General features: G+C 40.1%; 1 protein-coding gene across 2 annotated transcripts in view; it reads left to right on the top strand.

The window, feature by feature from the left end:
• The window catches only part of EEFSEC (eukaryotic elongation factor, selenocysteine-tRNA specific), a 128,040-nt gene extending 107,139 nt beyond the window's left edge, over positions 1-20,901 (top strand). The window contains exon 7 of one of the 2 annotated variants that reach the window (XM_075432553.1): positions 19,843-20,901. In XM_075432553.1, coding sequence (XP_075288668.1) covers positions 19,843-20,027 — 185 coding nt within the window. In that variant the 3' untranslated portion in view covers positions 20,028-20,901. The remainder of the gene's footprint in view (positions 1-19,842) is intronic. The other variant, XM_075432554.1, reaches the window with a different exon arrangement.
• The last annotated feature ends 201 nt before the right edge of the window (positions 20,902-21,102 follow it).

A 21,102-nucleotide genomic window follows, 5' to 3' on the forward strand; every position in this document is an offset into this window, starting at 1 on the left:
ACCTCAGTGGAGTTGTTTAAAGATTAAGTTAAAAGAAACAAGCGGTTTCATCATCAATGATACTTTGTAAACTTACTAAATAATATGTAGCTCTTCAGATTAAAAAAGGGCTGTGTATTTCAATGTATTATATAAAGAATTGTGGCATTATTAACCCCACTTTGTAAGTGGGGAAGCTGAGACAGAGTTGAAATCATACCGTGAACTGGTAGAAGCCAAACAAGCAAAACGCCCTGGGTCTGGGTTTCTTGATTGCCAATCCAAATGCCTGTCCATTAGGGCTACAATAACTGGAGACCGAGTTGCGTTACAGTTTTGGGGCTTCTGTAAGGCAGTACTTGTTCCTCTGTTTTCCTTGGTATGAGCATCAGTTATTGGTTCAATTGTATTCTCATTTCAACCATTGAATGTCTCGAGTTACTCCCAATTTCTACTCACAAAACAGGTAGAATCCAGTTTACTTATGAAAGAATAAATGTGCTGTCCCGACTGCATGCAGCAGCGAGCACTGGTGTCCCTTGCACAGAGCTGTCAGCCTGGGAGCTTGCATGGCATCGGACAGCCTACTCTTCTCTTTAATTGTTCAGTGAGTTTTGTTTTATTTGTCTGCCTTAGTAATACAGTGGAATTATTATTATTTGTTATTTTGATTTTACTTTTTTTTAAATAGTTGGGCACAACTGTCCTGAAACAAAAATAGGAAGCATTTCCTTTGACTGTTGCACTAGATGTTATGATTACTTTATAACAATGAAAGTATAATTTTTGTATTCTAGGAGGGCTTTTGCCCTTATTTTTCACCTTTTAGGGGATCACATCTGATGCTAATGCAGTGTATAAAACATTTCCGTTGAAAACTGGAAATTTCCCTGGAAAGCTGGGTAGGTTTTTAGGTCACAAGAAAGTTTGAAAAGCACAATGGCTCTGAACAGTAACTTTTTGCTTTATGTCCCTGGAACTTTTGAAGAGAGACTTGCATTTTTTGGCATTGGTCAAACAGTCTGGTCTTCATAGACTTGCCGTCTGTAATGTCTTTGTGCGAAGTGTTCCCCCTGGGGCACCATCTTATGTTTTAATTTGCAGTTTCAGTTGCTGATGTATGGGCTCTTCTGTTAAATAACTTTTCTATGCCATTATGCTTACATACTTTACTTGATTTCTGTTGCATACAAAGTGTTTTCCCTCTGTTGTGTTTGGAACTGGTTTGTAATAGAGTGACTGTTGTGTAATTCTGACCGAAAGTCATAACTTTATCAACAAACAGAAAATGCTTGTTCTCTTTGAAAATTTGTGTTTTCTACTCATCATGAACTATTTATCCATTATGTGTGCTGGTTTTTATCTTTGAAATAAAACAAACCACTACTTCATACATGCTGCACATTAGGAATTATTAAAGGTTCACTGGTATGTAGAGCACTTACTGCTGTGAACACAAGTGAAGAGCTTCTGTAAACAATTGATTCAAGATTTCAAAATAACACAAGTGCTGAGAAAACCATTGCACTCAACTATACTGTCACATTTCCGTGGATTAATGAGTTGCTCTTTGTTATCTCAGTGATAGTGACTGTCTGAAAGCTCAAACCCCATCACAAATGTGCTATAAATTCATAACCTTAGATCTCTCTTCAAATCCCAGTGAAGATGTTCTGTTGTGCATATGATGTGCTGAGGAGTATATTTGCAGTTACCGCAGCTCAGCTGATAGGCACTAACTTCCTTCTGTGTCTGAGCTGTAAAATGACAAATGGTTGAAAAAATGTCCTTTGTGCCATGATCAGGGATTTCTGCCTGCAATTGTAGAGTGCTTTAGAGCAATTCAAGAAAATATTCAGATGTCGGCTGGAGGATACATTAATTCTGAGCTCTGACTATTTATTCCACCAGTCTGTGACTATACTTTTGTCACCGGTTCCCATGAGCTTACTGTGCTCAGAGATTCCCAGACTCCTTGTCCTTTCCAGTCTCCTGCCTCTCTTTCTTCACCTCTGCTTCACTTTCATTTTTAGCTCACTGCATCTGTGTTGAAGAACACTGTAATGGGAAGATAATTCTCTGGCCATTGTATCCATTACTCAGGTGTACCTGTGATCAGCATGTTGGAGACATTAATCTGGACAAACTTGCAGGTTTGGTTGTTGCACTTTCTGTGAAGCATGTTGAACCTATTCTATCTAAATAGGTAGAATTGCAGTTAACAAATTCCTTCCTTAATGTGTCCTTTTGAAATTAGGCAAAAAAAATCCAGAAGCTTACTGAATTTTGAAATGCAGACTGGCCACGTTTGGCTTGGGAAGGCTGAATGCTCATGCAGTGCAGGTCACTGTGTAGACTGGATGATGTTTTGGCATTTAAAAATATGCACGATGTTCTGCGTGCAAAACCATACACATAAACACTAGCACACTGTGTATATTGTGGCTGCACATCTTCAGCTTGTGTGATATGATGTACACACTCATGTGCACGCCCACACACTAAACCTTTGCAGGTCAAAAAGTGAGGATAAACTTTTGAACCCAGCTGCTTCCAAATTAAGTGCATGTGCAGGGACCACCAGAGCTGGGGTTACCGTATTCCAGAAAAGTGCCGGACGCTGACACCCACATATTGTACTGCAGGAGACTGCTTGTTCTTCCCTTAGAGCCTGAAGGATGATGCCTTGAAAACATGCTGTCCTCTTCGCCCTTTCTTTGTCACCAGGAAGGACAGGCAGCAGTTTGGTGACTTCTCTCTTCGTTATGGAAATGGGACTGATACAGTAATCAGGATGCTACATATGGAGCTTTTTAAATTACTGCTCTTCAGTCTTTTGTTAGCCTTCATTATTCCTGAAGATTTTTTTCAAGCCATAAAAATGACATTTTTAATATGCAGAATTAAAAAAAGCCAATATGAAGAATACATTTTTGTCAATAAGCTTTTACCTTTTAAACCAGTTATCTTAGTTTCTGCTCTAGGTATTTTAATTGAAGATTAACTACTGTTAAAGAGTATACAAATTTAGGTAGTATATATTTGGAGTAGTTAAATAGGACTGAATAAAAGGTGGGAATAGAGTGGCCTGTCCATTATAATTTTAGATTTCAGAGCACAAACTAACCTTCATTAGAAGTCGGCACAGCCGACCGGGAGGTTCTTCTAATGTTAAGGCTTTTTTTTGTTTTGTTCCAGTGAAATTCACTGGAAGTATACTTTGGAGTTGGAAGTTGAGTGGCTCTCATCTGGATGTGTGTTTTATTTCTGCTGTCTCTTTTAATAAAACATTGTTAGGTTGAAGATGATGCATGTAAATATGAAACAGAATCCTGAAGGTAATTGCTATCTTCGTCTCACTTCTGACTTGCTGCAGAAGCAATCTGGATGTGCTCCTTGCTCAGTATCTTTTTGCCTAATACAGGGAACAGGACTGCTTCATTCCTGTCTGCAGACTGATCTCTTTTCTTGCACTTAGAGCAGAGCTTGGGTACCACACAGGTTGTCTTAAGTGTGTGCATTTAAGACCTGGAGGCTGATTTTTTTTGTTTGTTTGTGAGGGAGGTGAAGATGCTGCCTCATGCTAACCCACCCGCGTGTCTCTTGGGCAAACTACTGGTTGCCTTCCAGAGAGCTAGGCTGTTATCTTCCTCACGGTATTCCGTATTTCTTCCAAAGGATAAAAGGATGAGGAAAACCTTGTGAAGACTTATTGTTTAAACCTGTTCGGAAGGGAGTGCATCTGGTAGATTTTGTAAAGACTCAGATTTTTCTTTCTCCTTGAGATTTTTTAGTAGAGTTTGAAGTGTAGCAGTGTAAGTATTAATGTAAACTTGCTGTAGATCCATAGCCTTGATGAACTGGGTGTAAAACAAACGCTTTTATATGAGTTCCCTCATCATCAATCTGCAGGATGAGGGAATGCTGCTGCTGCTTCCGTTTTGATCTATGAAGGCTGAAATAGCTTGACAAAGCAGGGGTGTGGTGTTGGCGCATGAACCTGCACTGAGGTGTGCTTGCGCCGTGTTGCTGTCTGCAGGGCACCTAGGTCATTAGAAGGAGAATGTGGCTCAGTGTTGTGCTGCACTGCAGGTTTCCTCCTCTGGTGTCTGCTGGTGAGGAAGGAACCTGGATAAGATAGGACCTCAGGCTTGACTTAGTGGTGTAATAGTCTCTGTGTTGCTAGCTTTCCACAGGCAAAATGGCTATCGGCTAGGGCTGTGCCTTTATCCATGACACTTTGCCAGTCCTTCCCTTTTCTTGGGTTTTGATCTTGTTTTCTTCCTCTGCGTAAGGAGGGAGGGTTTGAACCGCGGATTTGCCGTGAATCTGCTACAAAATCAGTAACAGCTGTTGGAATTGTAAATGGCTTCTTGGTTGCCGTCACAGAACCTGCAGTTGATCAGCTCTGCCCTAAGCAGTAAGTGGAGACATCAGGACCACTGAGGCTAACTAGAGAGTAAGGGTAGAGGGAATTAAAACCCCGAGGCAGGGGTCTAAATGGAGAACACAGGCATAGATGAGTATTGAAAGGGACATTCCATTTCCTTTTATTGGATGTCTTTTTAGTTGCTGTGAAGTGCAAAGCTGACTGGGGCAGTATCATAATACGAGAAATAGGAGTTAGGAAGAAGACATAGAAAAGGCTTCAGAGAAAATGTAATTTGATTGTGAATTTGTTTTAGTTTTTATTCTCTCCACCTTCAAAAATCCAGTATTCTAACAAAACTCAATGGGCAAAAGCTAGTCCTTGCTTTGGTAGAGTCAAGCACAAGTCATTTAGCTTGACAGGCTAAACTATGTTCTTGTGTTGTCTTTGAGTACGTTGGGGTATCATAAACACTGATATGTTAGTACAAGGCAAATGTTTAACAACTATTTGTCAAGAAAATAAATCTTCAGGTGTGAGAACTGCTTCTGAAATAGACTATACTAGAACCCAAACTCAATGAAATCAACAGTCATCACACAAGATGCTGCCTTTGTGGTTTTGGTAATGGGGCTAATTTATTCTTAACTTGTTTGTGTGTTTTGGCTGGTCATATTATGTCTTCTGTAATCTAATTTTCCTCTCCTTCAGTGCTGCCTTTTACTGCACTCCCTAGAAACACCAAATTTATTTGCAGGGGTTGGATTTTTTGCAGTGCAAGTGTGAGTTGGTGTGTTGGAAACATGCAGTAACTTTTCAGTCTGGGTCATTGGTCTGCAGAGCTAGGTTGGCTGTTGTAACACCCTGAAATACTAATTGCTAACCTTTTCCCTCTCACTGCCAGATTCAGACTCAGACACGCCAACAGATTGGCATTGGTAGTGGGAATCTTGTAAGTTAGGTTGTTGTAATTCATTCTCTTCCAGCCAGTCACCTGGCATCAGGACATTTGTTACCAATTTCTGCATCTGAGCCTTGTAAATTGCCTACATCTTCTTTCTAAACGATGTCGGCACTGGGAAGTTTCACAAAGATGAAGAGAGTATTTACTGGGGATAGCTCAGGAAAGCTAATCTCCTTCAGCCTTAAATATGATCTGCTTCTCGTGGACTCGGACGGGGGCTGTACCTGCATTTTCCAATACCTTACTTCACTAGGTTTTAGAACAAGCTGTGCCCCAGGAGGAGCGTAATGAGGAAGGAAACCCAGCCCTTGGGTGCTTGCCTAGAAAAATGGAAGTACTGCTGTGGCATGGATAGAGGTATTAAGTTCTTAAAATGTGCTAGGTCTTGTGTCATTGTTATCTCTGCAACTTGTGCTATCTCGATTAAGGTCTGACTTGGTATGCCTGCCCCTTTGTACAGACGTGTGACTGTTTGTCTCTGTTCGACTTTGTCAGTGTTGCTGTTTATTTAGAGCCCAAGAACTGTAAAATAATTATTAGAAAATATTAACCTGGATTCAAAGGTTTATTTCTGGTCTTTGTGATTACTGAGAAAAAGCATGAGAAATTTGAACTGTGAAAGTCTTGGTATTGAGAAGGGGAATATAAATAAGTTACGTCTTTAAAAATAATGCTGATATTCATTTGAAATGTCTTTATTTGAGGGTGGGCTGATGACTTTTTGCATTTTTTGAGATTAATGGTATTGCAGTAGCTGACAGGAACAGTTTCCATTCTGCAAATCTTTCCTCCCTTTCCCAGTTTCCAAAATCACTGGCTAATTAATTTCTAGAAGAACATTTTAAAATAGTAGTAGTCAAATAATACAAAGAATCAGTTAAAGGCTCAATGGCGCTCAACCAGCATGTGCTGAATGGGGAGGAACATAGTGTCTTAATTAACAGAAATGCAGGGAACTTAGTTATTGCAAAGTATTTTTTCACTGCTGGAGGATTTGTGGCTGACTAAGAAATGTATAGACTAGAGTTTTTTATTTTATAAATAAAAAACAGATACATGTATTCATCCTTTGCTGGCTTGTTGACTCAATTTACTTGGAAGGAATTTTTCAACATTTAAAACAAATTAAAATTCACTAATTATTTCTGCTTAAAGGCACAAACTTTCATAGATACAACAGTTAAGACTTCTAACTGGTTACACACATAAATAGTGTTTTGCACATGCCAATTTTGTACATGCTTACTTACAAAAATGCAGATGCAAGTTTTAATAGGTGGGATACAGGAGGCGTTACTGGTTATAAGAGGATTACTGTGCTTGATAACTGTCCATTTTAGCATTGCTTTGTCTCTCTGCGCTGTTTCCTTCAAAAACAGCAATTAGTTTGTAGGACAGATGTGAAGAAGACACAAGACCGTGGCAGAGGGCGATGACATGCATCCTTTTGGTTTGTAAATAAAGCTGGTTTGTGCCGCCTCTGACATCGTTCGCAATTGCTTGGTACTTGTTGAGAGAGGTTTTTCAGTTTTGCTGTAGTGATCCACAGACGCTTTTAAACTCTTAGGTTTTGATGCTTCTGCGCTTGTGTGGTGTGACCCAGTTCAGGAGGGGGAGGTAGGTGTCATTTCACCCAGGGTGCGTATGTATTAGATTAAGATCAGCATTGTTTTACTCTATGGTAAATGCAGCAAGTGAATTTTTAAAATTGTTTTCATTATTGTGGTCAGTTGATGGCTGGTACAGCTAAGTGAGCTTTTTCACAAGCATTTTGTAAATATGGCAGGCTTTATCAGGAGATTTTAATTTGAGCTTTTCTGGAATTTGTTTAAAAATGTGACTCAGGGAAGGTAGGTGAACAGTCAGTGGATGCCAACAGAAAATAACGAACATTCAAGGTGAAAATGTATGTTCTTTTTCAAATACATTATTTCAGGGATTTTTCAAATTATTTGGTGTAGTTCAGGATTCATTTAGCACTGTTTTGGTATTCGTAGAAGTGCCAACCATGGCTTGCTTGTTGCTTCTCTGGACTTGCATTGCAGAGGAGAAGGAGGAGCAAGGTGAAGTGTTTGTAGCTATATATGTGCTATATATGTGTACGTATTGCTGAGAACACATTACGCTGCAACATAACATTTTGTTTTTTACATAGTAAAATAACAGACAAATTGGGAAGCAAACAAGAGTACGCTCTTCTGGACATTCCTTGATAAGGCTGATTTGTCCCGTAATGGACTTTCACTGAAAGCTGTGTTTGTTGTGGAAGGGAATTTTAAGGACATTGAAATCGTCGAGAGTGAGTCTTATTATCTGGGCCAGATAATTAGTGTTTGGAGCTTAACCAGACTGAGCATCCTGTAACTGTAACTGGAAAACATGCAGCGCCTGCTAAAACAAGCCCATCTAGTCTTGTCCCTCGGGTGGCCTCTTCTGTACTTCTTATTACGTGACCCTTGCGTTTCTTGTGCAGCCTGCCTCCCATTTCACTGAGATCCACCCGTGAATGGCGTTTCAGTTCGGGAACCTCACCCGGGAGCACGTGCCCTGTGAAGCTGCTGCATCTGTGGGTGCTTGCATGCTCCACTACAACATTCAGCGATTTGAAGTGTGTGCTGTTGGTCTTGGCAGACCATGAAAGACGCTGGGAGGGAAATACACTGTGGAACTGTGAACCTGAAGAGGCATTTTAGGGAAGTAGTATATGAAAAATAAAGGAAGAAGAACTGGCAAACATTTGAATTTGTATTGGTAAAACAAAATTATACAAGTTCCCAGAGTCCTTTTTAGTTGAAAGCCATAGAGAAGTAATTTATAGGTTATTAAAAGACTGAAAACTTCATTGTAACCCAACATTCTCATACTGTTCCTTCTCCTCCACCTCCCACAACATTTTATTTCCCTTATAATTAGTTTGAACTTTCATCTGTTTCTGTGGATCAAGTAATTTTCATACAACTTCAGGATTTTTTTATATGCTTTATATCTTTCTTCTAAATAATGTTTTTTCATAACAAAAAAAGCGCCATGAATACATTATAATTTCAATTTTCATGGTGTGTGAAAGATTTCTGCACTAGGTCTTTATTGTTTTTGAAGAATTCATCACCCTAGTTAAGAAGCTTAATATGAATTAAAGAAGGTATTAAGGAACATTAAGACATCAAAATGTGGAGCGTTCTTTTCCTTTCGATTGCTCCAAATGCAAACAAGTTGAATAAAATGCAATCAAAGGGCCTGTTTGGAGAACATTGAGTGGCTTTACAGCTGTGCTGTAGAGAACCTCTGGTAAGAGCATAATTCAAATAAAAAGGCCTTTCTTTCCTCCTCCTAATTCTCTTTGTTGTGGTGACAACAGAGTACAAGCCTGATAAAAATTTAATCACCTTATCTTTTTAAAGCAAATTGCATATTTGTTTACACACAATATACATAACATAAAAAAGAAAAAGCAGCTATCCAATCCCCCTCCCCTTCTAATCGCATTAAAGGCCCTTGCCTAGAAGTTTAAAAAAAAAATTAAATGTTTTATTCTTTATTCTGAAGTCCTATTGTTCAGGATTGCTTTATAAAGGCAGCCCAGGGGAAGATGAATATCGCCAAACTTAAACTCTGGACCAGCACTGAGCAGCAGATGCCTGGGATACGTCAGTGGAGTTGGTCCAGCTTAACGGGCTTCTGTGGTGCCTACTCAACATCAAGAGTTGCGGGCAAGATGGTAGGATTACAGACAGGCCCGCGGATCTAGCACTTTGATTTGAAGCTGCTTTGTAATGAATTGCCTTTGATTCTGTGTCAGATCTGCGAACCTGAACTTTTCCTGCATTGTATGCATTTCTGAAAGGCTGCTGTAAGAAAGATTGTGTGTTGGTACTGTTTTTGTTGTTGTCGTCGTCTTTTCACTAGGCTGATGAAATTTTAGTCTCATGTTGAATTCAAAATATGTTTTAAGACGTTTCTGCTCACCTCAGTGCACAGACCATGAGCATTGTTCATTTTGTTTACTTACTATTTTATAGGTACTGGGATACTGACAAAAACTCAGTCAAAAGTAGCTTCTGGCCCATTGCTGGGTGTCTCTGGCCTGAGAACTCCCTTGCTGGATATAAATTTAGTCCCAACATGATACTCCAAGGGTTTTAAAATTATGACAGCTGCTATACTTAGTGGTTCCTTGGTCTATTTGTACATATCTAGCTGTATTCTTTGGGACATTTTTATGAATTTATCCCTCTTGATTTGAGGATTTAATCATCAAGTACCACCACTAAAGCAAGATGTGTGAAAGTCTGTCCTGTACAGCAGTCATTAGAGACTCTCCCAAATGTTACTCATCGTGTTGATGTCTGCATGTCTCTTTCCTTCTCTCCTTTGTTGGGAGAGTAGTTCTTAGAGGTCCAGTGACAATAATTGCGATTTTAAGACGCTGTTCTGTCTTTGACTGTTTTGAATGGTCTTGGATATTTCATGCTGACCTTCCTGTAATTTTTCTATTGTTGAATAGTAGCAAGAGCCTGTCTGCGTTCCCAAGCTTCCAACTACATTGCATATATTTGTATTAATAATTTGATGTCCTTATTAGTTCCATTGTTTTTTCACAGTTGCTCCTGTTGCGCACTGGGCATTTTCCATGCGCTCCATTTTTGCGTCAGGGAGTTTGAAGAATGTACAGACTAAAAGCACAGCATCAGTGGGAGAGTTGCCTCCCTTGTAGGTGTGCTGGGGGAATGAGTGTAGCACTTAGGCATGGACTTTGAGTGGCCATCAGGTGAAAACAGATTTTACAAAAATTGCTGCTATGATGTATCAGACATAATTGCAGCCTTGTTAATGTCCTGAAAGCACATATATAGCCCATGAAGAAATTGATTTGAAAATCCTTTTCTTTAGGCTAATGGGACAGTGTTGGATTTGAAGACAAGAAGATTACAGTCATAGTTATGTTTCAGGAGTACGAAGCGTAAAGTCGTCCTCTTTAGGAGAGTTGCCCTAGGCAGGCTGAAGTATGTGTTGGCCTACAGGACAAGGTCAGGCTTGGTACTCTCAACCTAATCATACTGCAGCATGGCCAACTAGCCAAGAAACGAAGATCTGAAGTATGTCACTTCATTTCAGAGCTGTTGTTTGGGGCCAAAGGGTATGTTGGGTTAGGGTGTGTTTTGGAAAGCCTGCTGTGGGAACTGCAAACATTCTTCTAGTGTGTGGGTTTGTGTAGACCACGTAAATAATAAGATAGTTGCAAAGCAATGGTATGATACACGGTCCAGATTTGTCAATCCACTGCTACATGGCTTCAGATGACAGTGATCCATTTGTATCTGGTGTTCAATTATTACATTTTATTTTTGCCAAAAAAGTTTGAAATGTGGTTATGCTATGTAAGTTTGGGAAATTGGTTAATATATTCTGATTATCTTGCTGGAAGTTGAGAAGTATAAAACTGAATGAAAGGCACGCTCAATGCAATGTGGTATGCTTGGTGTCCTCGATGTAGATGAGAAGTTTAGGACTAAGAGAGGAGAGGAAGGGGCAGGCAAGGCATCTGTAGGGAAGTATGGCGTCAATAGCCGTTCAGCAGCTGGTGGGTACGGTGCGGTCCTGGAGTCTGTGCTCCATTTAGCAATATGAAAAATATCAGACTGAAAATCAAGACGCTGACTTCATGCAGAGGGTATGGCAGACTAATTAAAGAAAAAAATGTGTACCAATTGAGCCTATAAAACTCTTCCTGACCTTGAAAAAACTCCCAGAGAGCTGTGGGAAACTCAAGTCTGTCCCCTCTGAACTTTTTTGTGTTGTTGTTTAAATATAGTAACTGCTTTTTTAATTAAAAAGAAAAATTAGATGGCATTTGAAATTGTGTCCATGGTGCCTTGGGGACCTATTACAGTACAAATTACCCTATACTATTTAGTGAGGTCTTGTTTACTATTGTGTGAAGCGAGCATTACCAGCGTAAGGATGTAGGACAAGAAGGGCCCTTCTTTGAAAGTCTGGCTCTGCACATGAAAGTGACGCCAGCAATTGGAAGCAATTTGTGGAATTGTTTGATTATATTAATTATGGCACCAGCAAACAGTGCTTGGGAAACAGTTTTGTTTTCTTGCATTCTTTCTTGATTGCTTGCAGCAAAAGCCAAGATACAGAATGTGCCTTTAAGGACTGCCGGAGAGTGCAGTTCAAGCCATTGTGTAGAATTGGCACTGAGCTTGAAAGGGTTGTGTCCGGCTTGATGTGAGAGTTTTCCAAATACAGCTTCAGCCTGAACTTCACCTAGGTCAGCCTCTTGAATTAAAACACCTTCTCTCTCCCTCATCAAGGAAGAGTAGCTCTTTCCCTGGTAAGTAGGACCCCATAATGATACCCGTGTTATTTCCAGTAGTACCACCTCTTATAATGATGTCTTTCAGGCCAAAAGCCTATATAAACTTAACAAATTGATACACAAGTCTCAATTCAGTTCACCACTGAACTGCAGTTCTCTGTGATGTGGTATGGGGCAGCTGTTCCCCAATCTATGGGAAAATGTTTTAGTAGTTAAGGATTTCCAAACAGTCTGCCAAGCTGAGGCTGCAGGAGTTGCTCTGCTGATGCAGGCTGGCTGTCACAACAGTGTTTGGTCAGGACATGGGGCGGTCTGCTTCTGCTCCAGGTGGCTGTAGGACCCTTTTGTCTGGTCTGTGTTGTAGAATGGTTTGGGTTGGAAGGCACCTTAAAGCTCATCTAGTTCCAACTCATCAAACAATGAGTTATGGATATTTTGTTTAGATCCCAAGTACCATGCCAAGGCATTGGTGTAATTCCCATTTGGAAGGAAGGAAGGAGTCTACTTTGCAGTCTCCTTGGAGCCTGATTGCTCTCCCTGGCCAACTTCACACTGTAGTCTTATTAATATTCACAAGCTAGGCAAAGTGATAATAGCAGATCTTGTACCAGCCAGAAGAGAAAAATGAAGCTACTCTGGAGTTTGAAACTGTAGCAGAATGTATGAGAGCTGACAAGAGATGTAGGAAAAGGTGGTGTGAATTCAAAATAGGTTTGCTGGAGAATTGTGAAGGGATTTACGTAAGTAAAATTCATTGCCTGATCTGTGAAAGTAATTGAAGCTCAAATCCTGAGCTTCTGAGGGTAGCGGGGAAAGGAGTATCTCTTGTTTCTTGAAATAATTGGCCAGAGGTTCACTCATTGAAATTGTCTAGATAATCATATTATGCTTGTTATTATGGTGATAAACACCTAGGAGTAGATTGGCTCCTTTAGTAGCACTGTGCTTAAATCTTTTGGCTAGAAAGGTTGGTAGGTGTTGACGTATTGACCCACGTGTCAGGTAGAGAATTCCTACCTGATTCCAGGCTCTAGTTAGATCAGGACACAGTTTTCATACCTGCTCTTTCTGAAGCACCATATATTAATGACAAGCAGATGGGATGCCAAGTTAACAGGGTCAGCAGTCTCTAGATGACTCTAGACAGGGTCATCCAGTCTACTAGATGTGGTTGACATATCTGATGTTCCTATTACAGTGTTTATGGGCAGAGTAACATTCTACTTTTGTTCTTGGAAGGCTTACAAAAATGTTCTTTTTTCCTGATTAGCTTGGTGTTTTTTGCTGAGATATTGAAGTATAAAAATGACCACCTTAGCTTGAATAAAATCAAAAGGTAGGAATTTGGATATCTTTGGCAAAGGTGAAGAGAAGCAGAGTTGCTACCTAATAGCTTAATCTAAGGAGTGTAAGCAACAGGGTGTTATGTTTTGTGGTGTTCTTGTCTTTTCTGTCTGACTGCAGAGAGAACTGTAACAGGAGGGGCTGGTCAAATGGATCCTCTGGTTTTGGGATGCTGCTGCTTTTTGTTTCAATCAAAACTTCAGAACTTTACTTTGGGGATAACTGCATGAGCTTTTCATGTTTTCAGGGTGCAGATTAATGATCACTTTTTTGTAGAACTGCTGACGTGTTTTGGGACTAGGTGGAGAACAAGTGTGTGCTTGCTGGTGTATTGTGGGACTCTGAGAGCCAACACTTGTGCCACTGGCATTTCTCTTAATTGTGCTGGAAACCAGTGATAGATTTGTTCTTGTTTTAAAGTTGATCAGAATCTGAAACAGAAAAAGTGCTGTATTTTAACCTTGTACCCTTCTTTGAACATAGGTATATATGGGTTTTTTTAAGTCTTGGATGAATATACATAGTTGTTGCAAGAAAAAAAATCAAATTAGTTTATAATTGTGTTATGCTGAAGTACTGGATTCTTAAGTCCTGCAGTACTAGTAAAAAGTTTCTATTTTCAATGGTCCGTCATTGCAGTAGGTAGGGGTAGAGGCTGGGCTTTGTCCACTTTCAAGCACAGCCTTTCTGCCTCAGACTGTGGCATGGGTGTCTCCATCTGGGGCTCTAATTATTTCTGATTTTCAGGTCAACCAACTTTTGTACTCTCTGTTAGCGGGAGAGTTGGTGCAGACACGCACTCCTTAACTGTGTAATGAGGGTTCAGGCTCTGAGGGTTCAATTTAAGGAAATCCTGAAATTGTGAAAACCAGCTGTTACAAATAACCCATTGTGAGGGAGGACTATCCCCAACCTTTTGCCTCTTTCAAGTTTTTCCTTTTTTTCCCTTCACTCAGGAAGAAAGAAAAATGTCTGCCTGTCATATTAAAAGGTTACATTTGCCTCGGATGAAAAGTATTTCCAACATCCAGTGTGCTGTGTTAACTTGTTCTCTGATGTTCAGTCCATTTTTAACATTTGAATGTTGACAGGAAACAAGAAATTGCAGGTAGCGGAGTCTCCTACCTGCGGTGTTCAAAGGAAGTGAGTAGGATATTTTGTTTACAGACAGGAAAAACCAAGTTCAGTTTCCCACTGAATCTCTGCTCACAAATTCCTGAGTGGAACTGGAGGCTTGGAGACAGTCACAAATAGTCTAGGAATGTCTTAATACTGAGTGCAAAAAGGAATATTTTCTATTCCAGCGAGAGCTACTGGTGGAGCCTCAGTGTGCTTTTTCCTAACACAGTGGTAAGAATCCTGAGCCAGCACTTTCCCAGCAAACCCATTGCAAGTACCACTGCAAGTAGCTGTGTAATGCATTTGCTGGTTTTCCTATTGGTAGGATGAACTTTTAATTTTGACCTGAAAGCCAAGTTTTAGTGAATCAGGAGACCTGAAGTCTTTTAATAGGATTTTTTTTTTTTACCCTGTTATGTTTTTCAGTGTCATAAGAAAACTGTGTAACTGCATGTGAATACTTTCATGTTCATCAGTGCTAGCTAGGGTAGTTAGCAGTAGGCTTTTTTTACAAGTGTGCATATGGGAAGGGAGTTGAAGCTCAGCAAAATAAACTGTTCTCCTTGGCTGTGCTGGAAAGCGTGCCCTGCATCTATATTATTACACCTGTTTTCAATGATGTGTTTATCAGTTGCTTAAAAATCACTACTGTCTCTGGCTGGGCTAGAAGGAGAAGTATCTTGCTTCTCATCTACAGTGTCTCTGGCATTCAGTTTTTAAAATCTTCCATTCAAACACATTTCATTAACTTTGAAGGGGACAGGACTATCCTAAATATTGAAGAGATCTGTTGAAATAGGAAATAGAAATATGGAGATGAGAAATCTGAAAAATAAAGTTGGAAAAGAAAAGGGAGTTATAAGACTCCTGAAGGGCAGAATAGCAAGTGGAGCTGGGAGTCGAGGAAGAAGAAGAAGCTGCACTTTAGGAGAAAGAGAAGACCAGCTCTTGGAGACCTTTTCAAGGAGCAGAAGACTAATAAGCAAAAAAAACCCACCAAAAAACATCCTCCCCCCCCCCCCCCCCCCAAAAAAAAACAAAAAAACAAAAAAACCCAAAAAAAACCCCAAAAAACAAAACCCCAAAGATGACTTAAGATGTTGATAAGGAATGACAATACCATGTGAAAGAGCATGTGAAGTGAGGAAGTTGTGTAAAAGGTAAAGTAGGATCCAAGCTTACCAGTAATGGTTGAAATAAAAATTCGTATGGGAAAAAAAGCACAGCAGTGCTCCTTTATGTTGGGTTAGCAAAAGGAATTAGAAGAGCAGATATTGTATCATCTTTCATCCTCCTTCCAGCTGAAGCAGTAGTAAAATCAAAGCATAAGTAAACCGTGCCGGTTATGGACATTTATATGCTTTTTGTATTTGTTGTGGTTTGTGTACTGGCGGGCACTCCCCAGCACTGTGGGACGGAGACTGGCCACGGGCCCGACGCAGCGACCACCGGGGTCAGCGGGGGGGGGTTGTCACAGGGCTTTGCTGAGCCCCTGTTACAGGGCAGCATGGTTAACGTAAGGAGAAGCCGAAGCATTAAAACTTGCGTAGATACTCATATTTTCGTTAGAGGGGGAGAGCAAAATTTATTTCCTATATTTATACTCAAGAAGAGGTCCAGAATTCTACAATATGAAATTTCCATATGAAGTTAATGAAATCTACTTGTTTCTATGCAAACTTCTTGCATGAGTAATTGTAAAACTCCAGGCTGCAGTGCATTTAACTACATAAGATACTGCAAATCGCTAAGAAGCTAGCTGTTATTTGTGAAAATTGTGTCAAATACTCCATTTATCCTTTATTTTGTGCATGTGAAACTGTTTTTTGAGTTGGAAAATATTTTTCCTGATGGGGTATCGCTTTTCATTTGAGTTTGAAAATTCACCTTTTCTTTTGCATTTATAAATGGCTCAGTTTGCATTAAATCCTTGAGACCATGCTGAGACAAAGGATATTATGTTAAGAGCCTGTATTCTTATTTGTTAATTATTAGCAGTAGTTGAAACTATTTTACAAGTAGATTTTTGTGTCTAACCTGCACTAGTTGATGCTGCAAGTACATTTTCCGTAAGACTTGTCTGGATGCTTCTTGTTAGAGACATGGTTAAGATGGGTGGGAATGAATTTGCCAAGCTTTCAGATATCTTATGTGCCTCTGAGGACTGCCCATTAAAAATAATATTAATATATAGGTATCTTCCGCTGTTGTATGTGAGGCATTTCTTGGAACTTTGAAGCTGAAGTCTTTTTTTAACACACGGACCTTTTTAATTTAATCCATTAGCAACTTGGCAAAATAAAGTAATTGTCCAACAGAGGAAGAAAAAAAAAAATCTATTAACATTTGTTACAAATCCGAGTAGTACAGGCAGCACTTAATTAATGGAAGAGATTTCTCACTATGTATTCAAGCTAACATAGCTATTGTTCAGGAGAGATTAGACCCTTAATGTAAGTAAGTTAAACTAGACCTCCATCTAAAAATATCCATCATTTCAGCTATTAGAGGTCTGATGTCTTCTTCGGTGACAGATATATTTCCCTTCATTTCCTTGGTTTTGTAAAATGTAAAGCATGCATTGTGTGTAATGCGAGAAATCCGCGGAGGTAGATGAAACCCCGATTGTGCCTCCCCGCCTGTCTCTCCCTGCCTGCTCCTTTGTGCTGCTCCCTATCACAGAGCCTCTCCAGCCCTTAGACCTCCTGGCACCAGCGCAGAAAAACAGAAAATGCTATTTGTTAGGGTACGATGCCAGCCACCTAATCTGTTTGCAGAATGAGGGCCATGGGATCTGATTAGGTAATTTAGATACCTTGTGAATTTAATAATACCTGAGCTGCCTTTGGCTGTCAGCCCGTCATTTCACTGGTAGGAACTACCACGTTCTTCCATTTCTTCTGTAAACTTCTTACCCAAAATATACCGTATTTGAGTCCAAATAGGCATTGAGGGCTGTGGCTGAGGTATATCTTCACTTCTCCATATGTGGAAGTCGGTGATAGGGTGGAGGAACTGATTGCTCGGTTTTAGATACGTTTTCCCCAGTACAGTTCCATGTGCAGCATATCCGTTTTTCTTGAAAATGACATTTTTCAAACATGAGATTCTTTGTTTTAAACACAGTTCAGCTGATGTACCGGCTCTCTGCGGTGTTGGGCAGTCCGGGAGCTCACTGATGTCACGGGCGGCTTTTGCAGCCCGGTCTATCCGAAGCGGCTCGTTCATCCTCGCCCCCGCTCGCTGCTGCGGGGCGAGAGGCTGCCCCAGCCGGGGGCATCACCACCCTGCGGGCTGCAGGCCAGGGGCTTGCAGGAGCAGCCTTGGTGCCTCGCTGCACATACCCACAAGCAAAAATTTTGGCTGCAATGTTAGCGCCACATCTCCTCCCTTCCTCTCGTCTTTCCGCCAATTAGCATTTTGGAGAAATTAGTCTCTCAAAGCCTGCTAACATAAATAGAAGTATTTTAGGATTTGTTTGCTTTAATTAATTTAAAGTGTGTCTTTCTTGAAAGGATTTAGTTAAACATCTTTCTTAAACAGTAATGTGCCAGTAACAGCAACATTAGTAATAGTGATAAGAAAGGGAAACCAACTAGAAAGCAAAATGAAATGCTTCCTTGTCCAAAAAATAAATGGTCTTCCCAGGAAAGTGGAGGAAACTCTGTTCAGGGACACTTGAATTTAGGCTGGTCAAAACAGTAGAAAACATATAATATGAAATAAATTCTTCAAAGGTAGAGAGTGGGACTGCATGAGGTCACTCTTTTTGCTGTTTTTGTTTTGTTTTCCTCTTTTTTGACAGTTGATTTTTTTTTTTTTTGTGGCAGTACCCAAGAGGTTCTTGGAGCTTTCCAAATAGGAAATAAGTTGCTTTTCATGTAATGGTAAATTAGTTTTTTTTTTTATGACGATGGAGTGATTGTAAGGCTAATAATATTAATGGGATTTATATGAAAGCATCCAATTAAAAAATTGAAACAGCTGCATCAAACATGAATATACAATGTAATAAAACCATATAATAAATATGTGGTCTGGCCACACCATATTGTCTAGTTTGATTAATTGAACCTTACACATGCAAAGATAGTCATTATCAGACTTCTCAGCCATCAAGGAAAATCAGTCTCAGTTATTTTCACAATGAAATAATCATTGCTTTTTTTTGTATTGTGCCATCTGAAAAGAGAAAACGGCTGCTCCCCTGGCTGTGAAATACAAGATCTTGCAGAACTATACAAAGTTGGTTCTGCTTGATGCTGGACTTCTGCAGCCTTAGTGTAGACTGTAATTTATTTATTTATATACCAATCTTGTTGCTTTTCTTCTCTTTTGTGCTCTTGCATTTTTTCCAAAAAACAAGACCTGCTCTGTCTCCAGAAGCCTCCCTGTGGCGCTGCTGCGGGGCGTTGGGGCTGGTTTACGACCTCCGGTTATGAAATGGCAAACGGGCAGTTCCCTGGATTTGCTTCCCCGTTCCCTCCCTTCCCCTCGCCGGGTGACGGGGATGCGCCTAGAACAATTTGCTGCTGGACCCAGCGAAGTGAGAAGGTGGGCTCTGGGGCCGAGTCCCCTGCAGTCAGCTGGAAGTGCCTCGGGCCGTGTCTGCGCTGGAGCAGATCACCTGTGGCTGCAGACCTCCTGTCTCCAGGAAATTATAAGCATCTCAACCTTTTTGTCAGGCTGGATACAAGAATCCGCATCTGAATTTCAATATGAGGGGAGAGAAGCTGATAAAGTGTTTGAGATAAGGTTATGTGACACCACAGGTTAAAAATACCTGAACCAAATTTGGCCAAATGCCTGAGAACCACATCGCAGCATGTTCAGATGGTGCTGGACGAGCTTCTGAGGAGGTTGCGGTCTTCTGCTGTAAGAAGGCAATTCTTCAGGAGTGGGCTTTCAGGAGCTGCATCTCTCTTGTTTTACAACGTTTCTTTGGGCTTTGCTATCTTGCATTTCATATCTAAAATGTCACCAGCATGTCAAGTTAAAAGAAGATATAAAAGTGTAATAAACCCTAGCCATTTAGGAAAAAAAGGACGAATATTTTTGTTTGGCATAAATGTCTGGAGAAAGACTTAAGTTAGATCCACCGAATCCTTACACAGGTTAATTCTAGTCTGCCTAAGAAGTGACAGTTCTAACCCTAAAACAAATACTGTGTTTTAGCCAAAAAGACAACCAAACAAAAAACCCCAAACAAATACAAATTGTATCATTTATTAAATCTAAGCAGAGTGCTTCTGGCAGGTCTGGGAAATAGACTAAAGACATTCAAGAACCTTCTGAGTCTTAGGACTCTATACAATTATAGTATTTTACTGGGTATTTCTTATTCATCACTTACATTTTTATAAATATTCTTACTGATGAGAAGAAACTTTGGGAGTTGTGTGTAAACAATAGGAAAGGTCTGCTGAGGAAAAGGCCTAGACCAGGCAAGTTTGTCTGGCTTGTTTAAATTTTTATCTGTATTTAATACTTCAAAAGCTGTAGAAGGATACTGCACTGGATTTGGGGTATCGCTTTTGTGAACTATGTTTGAAGGCTTCTTCTGTTTTTCATGTGAGTATTATATTCCAGAAGTGTGATGCAGAAATGTGACTTTCCTAATGCATCTGATTTACTTTATTTTCTTTGGCTGATTTCAGAAGTAAACTTGCCTGTTCATTTTTTCCAGCTATACTGAAACGGGATGTTGAGCGCATTTATCATGCATGTTCTTGTTTTTTACAGATGGGCTGAAGCCAGACACCAAGATGCTTCTTACTGTTGCCTCCAAGAAAAAGTCGAAGGCGGGGAAGGGGGATACAACCAAAGAGGATGAAAGCAGCAAGAATGATTCAGCCCAACCTGTTACGATCTCTCTTCTCTTTAAAAGATACGTCTTTGACACGCAGAAGAAAATGATTCAATCGTGAGAAAGCAAGCGAGGCCTCTGATTGCACCTGAAAGACCAGACTCTGAAATTAATTTGGGGGAACCTGTTGCTTGTCTGAATGCGTTAGTCCTGTTCCTTCCTCACAGACAGAGCCTGGACGATCCTGCTGACTGTGTGCCCCCTTCCAAAATCTCTGCGGTCTGGTTTTGTGCTGTTGGAATCTGCTTATTTTGTCATCTTTGCAATGTGAATCTTTACGGCCTCTCAGAGAATGTCACCTGCCATATGGGTGTGTTCAGGTGTACGTTCTAATAGCAGTGTTTTTCTGAAGAATTGTTTTGAAGCTTCTCTTGGTTTAAAAGTTTGCCACCAGTATTAATCTAAATCTAGTGAAGATGTGAAATTCATGCGACTCACAAAGTGAAGCTGATTAGTCTAGGTTTACTTCCCCGAGCAAAGTGGGGGACAGAAAGCACACGATATAATAGGTGAAATATGAAATGGGTGTTTCACATTCCTTCAGCTGCAACTATGTGTGATGCTATCAGAGATGGTATGGATTGTTTTATAAATATGATTTATATCTAGAAATGTTTTTCATATTAAACATAATGATGCGTGTAACTGAGAGTCTTAATTGTTCTGTTTGCTGTTCCAAAGGTTCAGAACCTGTCTCCAGTCACATTTAATGTAGCTTTCCTGAATTTCCTGCCCATTCTGTGGTGATTCCTACTCCAGGATTGTTTTCTTTTTGGTAACCAGAATGTCTTTGGTGTGTGAAAGAAAAAGTTGCCTCTGGAAATAGTCAAGGGCTTTATTTCATTAAAATAATGATAGAAGATTGCAGCATAAGCCTAGTAAAATGAATATCTCCAAGATGCTTTAGAAACCATTAGTTGTTTAATAGGGATTTCATGGCTGCTTTAGTTCTTCCTCTCAATTTCATGTCCTAGGCTCATAAAAAGGAGAGCACTGGTAATATCTCTTCATTGTTATTTACAAAGCATAGGCCACCTTAACATGAAAACTAACAATAATTCCACAGGTACGGAAGCTGCAGTCTGGAACAGAAATTGGACTCAGGCTTGGCAGCATGGAGAATGTTAGTACCCGCC

The sequence above is a fragment of the Opisthocomus hoazin genome, chromosome 11 (assembly GCF_030867145.1).
Source record: "Opisthocomus hoazin isolate bOpiHoa1 chromosome 11, bOpiHoa1.hap1, whole genome shotgun sequence".
Taxonomy (NCBI): Eukaryota; Metazoa; Chordata; class Aves; order Opisthocomiformes; family Opisthocomidae; genus Opisthocomus; species Opisthocomus hoazin.